Below are 4,884 nucleotides of genomic sequence, written 5' to 3'. Positions count from 1 at the left end.
TGATCACAAGCCACACTTCTTCTGTGAAAGGATTGTCGAGGCCACCACCGTGGATTTGTGGTAGTTGTAGTGCGGTCCAGTTGATGGTGGCACTCCGCGGCGCCGTCGAGCCCAGCAAAGAGTGGAAATGATCATGGATCAGTTTCTCCTTGTCCTCCTGTGCGGTGACTGCCCCAGCTGGTCCGTGCAGCGCATGGATGAAGTTTTTCCGGGCTCTGGAGCTAATCTTTGCCTGAAAGAAGGCAGTCGGTGCATCGCCAGCCCGGAGCCAAGTTATTCGGGACGCCTGCCTTTTTCGGGCCCTCTCTACTGCAGCCAGGCCTAAAATTCGCAGCTTGAGGGCTTTTCGCGGATGGAATTCATCATCAGAGAGGGGCCTAGTTTCCTATGCTATGTCTAATCTCAGGACAATTTCCGAAGCAAGGTGTAGCTGGAGGCGCGCATCGCTGAACATCGACTTGCTCCAAATCTTCAAATCCTTAGCCACTCGAGTCATCTTAGTGTGAGATCATTTGCATGCTCCCCGCTCCGAGGAGATAAGAAGAATGCGACTATAAACCAAAGAAAGAAAGCCACTAAAGTCAACTGCCAAAAGCCGTCCTAGCTGAATCCAGGAAGCATTTCAATGCAAGCAAGTACTACATACAATGTAACTCCCCAAATGAAAAACAATGGCTGCCGTAGCTTACGACATTGCACCAATATCACAAACTATATTAACCTCTCTTGCTAGGGAAAACTTACTCTCCTCCTACATAATTTACCTACGCAAGCAAAGGAGAAAATGGTTGAAATTTTCCTTGTAAATTAATTGATAATAAAAAAAATGATAATAGCAACATTTTTTAAGGCAAAATTTTGGGAGTCATCTTGGCTACAGGGTCTCAGACCCAAAGACATTGCTCCAAAGATTTTTGAGATATCCCGCAAGAAAGGTGGATCTGTAGCAACGGCCTTAAGGAAAGGGCACTGGATAACTCAAATCGATACCCAAAGTGTCCTGATGCTTGAGCACCTTCAACAATTCGCGGCCCTCTGTGAGAAGCTTGCGAGCGTCCTCATCCAGTCGAGCGTCAAGGATAGCATTATGTGGAAGCTCGCAACGATGAAAACCACTCCACTAAGCTTACATGTTACAGTCTGGAAGGCTTAATTCTTTGCATGGCTAGTCACTCAAAATAGAATTTGGGCTATGGATAGGCTCCAACATCGAGGATGGCCAAACTACGACCGATGCCCGTTATGCAATCAAGTGCAAGAATCTGCGGCTCACCTCGTTTCCAAGTGCAGGTTCTCTATCCATGTTTGGAATGAGATGTTCTCCTTGCTCAGTCTTATATCTCCATGACTCTTTGGCATCGGTTTCACATGGTTAAATCTTGGTGGGATGAGCTCCTCACTAGCAATGCTCAACCAGTGAAAACATTGTCTTCTCTACTGCTACTTGTGGGATGGGAAATCTGGACGGAAATGAATGCACACGTTTTCAAGAGCAAGGTGGCGCCGGTGGCTATCATCACGCGGAACGTCAAAGATGAAGTGTCTCTTTGGGCCATTGCGGGTGACAAGTATTCAAGTAATGTAATGCCACGAGAGTAATTCGTTTAGACTTTTGTCGTTTGGCGGCGTGTGTAGCAAAACTCCATTCTTAAGTAATAAAAATGACAAGTCTTTTGCCTTGTTTCATAAATTTTTTAGCATTGGTTGATGCGACTTATCCTTATTTCAAGTAGTTAGTCAGTCTTCTTGAAGTGAAACCTGCCCAGGCAGTTCGAGAAGTCTCCTAATTAATGAAGGAAGACAATAGTTGTGTCCAAATGTATGTAGTTGCTTAAAAGAATGAAACAAAGAATTGTCAAATATTACTCTAGTGATTTAAATGATTTTAAATTTTTTTAAAGTTATATTTCTTTATGAAGGGAGTACTATCCAATTCATGAGAGCAGTTTAGAGTTCGGCGGGCGAGATCATCTGCATGCTCACCACTCCGAGAGGATAAAAAGAATGCAACTAAAACCATTAGGAAACCAATTGACCTTGAATATAATAGTGCTCAATAACCAAAGAAAGAAAGCCACAAAAGTCAACCACCGAAAGCCGTCCTAGCCGAATACAGGAAGCATTTCAATGGAAGCAAGTACATGGTAAATCCCCAAACGAAAAACAATGGCGGCCGTAGCTTACGACATTGCCGACCAATATCACAAACTATTTTAACGTCGCTTACTAGGGCAAAATTAGTCTTCACCTACAGAATTACCAACGCAAGCAAAGGAGAAATCGATGAAGTTTTCCCACTAAACTACGCGATATATAATAAAAAAGTGATAATCCCAACATCTTTCACGGCGAACCTCGTGCCGGCCCAGGATGGATGGATGGATGGGCAGCGGCGGATAGATAGAGACGGCCGCGTTCCACGAGGTACAGCGACGTGCGCTGCCGGAACGCAAGAAAACACCACGGTTCACGACGACTCGGACGGCACAAAACCGCATCGCATCGCGCATCACAGCTGATGACAGCCCGCCAGCCCACGCCTCCCTCCCTCCCTCCGGATAAGCTCGGAGCGCCTTTTCTTCCTCCGCGCTTCCCTAATTTCAATGGCTTTCTGCGTGCGCCCACCCCCGCGGTTTGAGAGACTTCGTTTTCAAACCACCCCGCGCCGCGGTCCACACGCCACGCGCTACCTCAGCTCCGCTCCTCCCTATCTATACGCCCACGAGCAGTATATAAGCAGCCTCGCCTTCTAATCCTCGAGGCCACACCCGACCCGATAGCAAGAAACAAGCAACGAAGTTTCTGTTTCGAGCAAGGAGCGGTAGAGATTTCAAACGAGAGGTTGTCAGTTAACCCGAGAGTTGAGGAGCTGAAAGAAAATGGCGACGACCAAGCTGTCCCCGCTCTCGCCCGTGCGGCCGGACGACAAGCGGCGCGCGCCGGCGGCGTCGGTCGTGCTGAAGGTGCAGGACAGCTCGGCGGCCGAGGCGTACGAGCAGTACCTGCGGCTGCCGGAGCTGTCGAGGCTGTGGAAGGCCGCGTGCTGCCCGGGCTGGCCCGACGAGGGCCTGGTCAAGCCCGCGCTGCAGGCGCTGGAGATCACCTTCCGCTTCGTCTCCGTCGCGCTCTCCGACCCGCGGGGCTACGCCAGCCGCCGCGAGCTGGCGCGGCGGCTCGAGTTGCTCGCCGCGCGGGAGGTGGAGGTGGTGGCCGCGCTCTGCGAGGGGGACCGCGGCGCGCCGCTGGCCGAGCTCAGCGCGTCCGAGGGCGTGCTCCCCCGGGAGCGGAGTGCCTCGGAGGTGTGGCAGCTGCCGGGGAGCGCGGCTGCGGTGGTGTGCCATGCCAGTGAGGCCAGCTTGCTCCCGCGCCTCGCCGCGTGGGACAAGTCCGAGACCCTGGCGGCCAAGATCAAGTACGCCATCGAGAGCCAGATGCAGGGCTGCGCCTTCTCCCTCGGCCTCGGCGAGCCCAACCTCGCCGGCAAGCCGGTGCTGGAGTACGACCGCGTCGTGCAGCCGCACGAGCTGCACGCCCTCAAGCCCAGGGTGGCGCCGGAGGCCAAGACCGGCTACCGCAACCGGGAGAACGAGGCGCTGTTCACCATCCACCAGATTCTTGAGTCCTGGCTGTGCGCTGCGTCTCAGCTTCTCACCCGCCTGAACAGCCGGATCGAAGCGAAGGACTGGGAGGCGGCGGCGAGCGACTGCTGGATCCTGGAGCGGATCTGGAAGCTGCTCGCCGACATCGAGGACCTGCACCTGCTCATGGACCCGGACGACTTCCTGCGGCTCAAAAGCCAGCTCGCGATACGGCCGGCGCCGGACGGCACCGACGCGTCCTTCTGCTTCCGGTCCAGAGCGCTGCTGCACGCCGCGAACGCCACGAGGGACATCAAGAAGCTGGTGCCGTGGGTGATCGGCGTGGAGGCGGACCCCAATGGCGGGCCGAGGGTGCAGGAGGCGGCCATGAGGCTGTACCACGGCCGGAGGCGCGGCGAGGGCGAGGAAGCCGGCAAGATCGAGCTGCTGCAGGCTTTCCAGGCCGTGGAGGCGGCCGTGCGGAGGTTCTTCTTCGCGTACCGGCAGGTCGTGGCGGCGGTGTGTGGCACGGCGGAGGCGTCGGGCAACCGGGCGCTGTTCGTGCCGGCGGAGGGGACGGACCCGCTGTCGCAGATGTTCCTGGAGCCGCCCTACTTCCCCAGCCTCGACGCCGCCAAGACGTTCTTGGCCGACTACTGGGTTCAGCACATGGCCGCCGCCTCTGTTCCGTCAGGGCGCAGCTGAAGGTTTGAAACGCCGAAATACCGCGGCTAGATGGGTTGCCACTTGCCACGCCGACGACCCGTGATTTTGCAGGCTTAGAAGTTACCTATGATCCCCAGCCTGCAATCCTACAGTGATTCATTTCAGTGGTGATAGATGAGTACATATACTCATACATGTGTGTGTTGTGACTTGTGATGCCATCTGTTCTAGTGTCCTATTACAGAGTATTTAACGGAGAGACATTCAATTAGATCAAGTAGCCTGATGTAATTTCATTTGCGGTTCGTTTAATGTAAATACATTTTTGTCAGATATGGTTGGTCGATGAAGAGAACTGTTCCGTAAGTGAACATTATCTCTGAATGGTTTTGAGGGAACACTCCTTGGTGCGTACAATCCCGCCTGCGAATCCCCCTTCGCTCTTATGCACCCTCCCAAGCGAATGACGCAAACGTCCACTTTCATGCATCATCACAAGCAAAAACCCCACTCTATGGTGGAGCATGTCAATTACAAATCATGTATGGCGACAACTTCCAGTTTTCTTAGCCCCTAGAGGAATCTGGTTTTAGAACCTTCTACAAGGTCTTAATCAAGTTTTTTTCATTTTTTTTTCCTA

General features: G+C 53.2%; 1 protein-coding gene across 1 annotated transcript; it reads left to right on the top strand.

Annotated features, from left to right (window-relative positions):
* The first annotated feature begins 2,744 nt into the window (after positions 1 to 2,744).
* On the top strand, positions 2,745 to 4,575 carry LOC125545319 (nematode resistance protein-like HSPRO1). Its single transcript, XM_048709218.1, has one exon. It carries the CDS (start codon positions 2,880 to 2,882, stop codon positions 4,281 to 4,283), a length of 1,404 nt encoding a protein of 467 aa, XP_048565175.1. The 5' UTR covers positions 2,745 to 2,879; the 3' UTR covers positions 4,284 to 4,575.
* Positions 4,576 to 4,884: the final 309 nt, after the last annotated feature.

This window comes from Triticum urartu, chromosome 3, assembly GCF_003073215.2.
Source record: "Triticum urartu cultivar G1812 chromosome 3, Tu2.1, whole genome shotgun sequence".
NCBI lineage: Eukaryota > Viridiplantae > Streptophyta > Magnoliopsida > Poales > Poaceae > Triticum > Triticum urartu.
The sequence above is the reverse complement of the archived record's forward strand: the minus strand, read 5'-3'. Positions and strand labels throughout refer to the sequence as shown.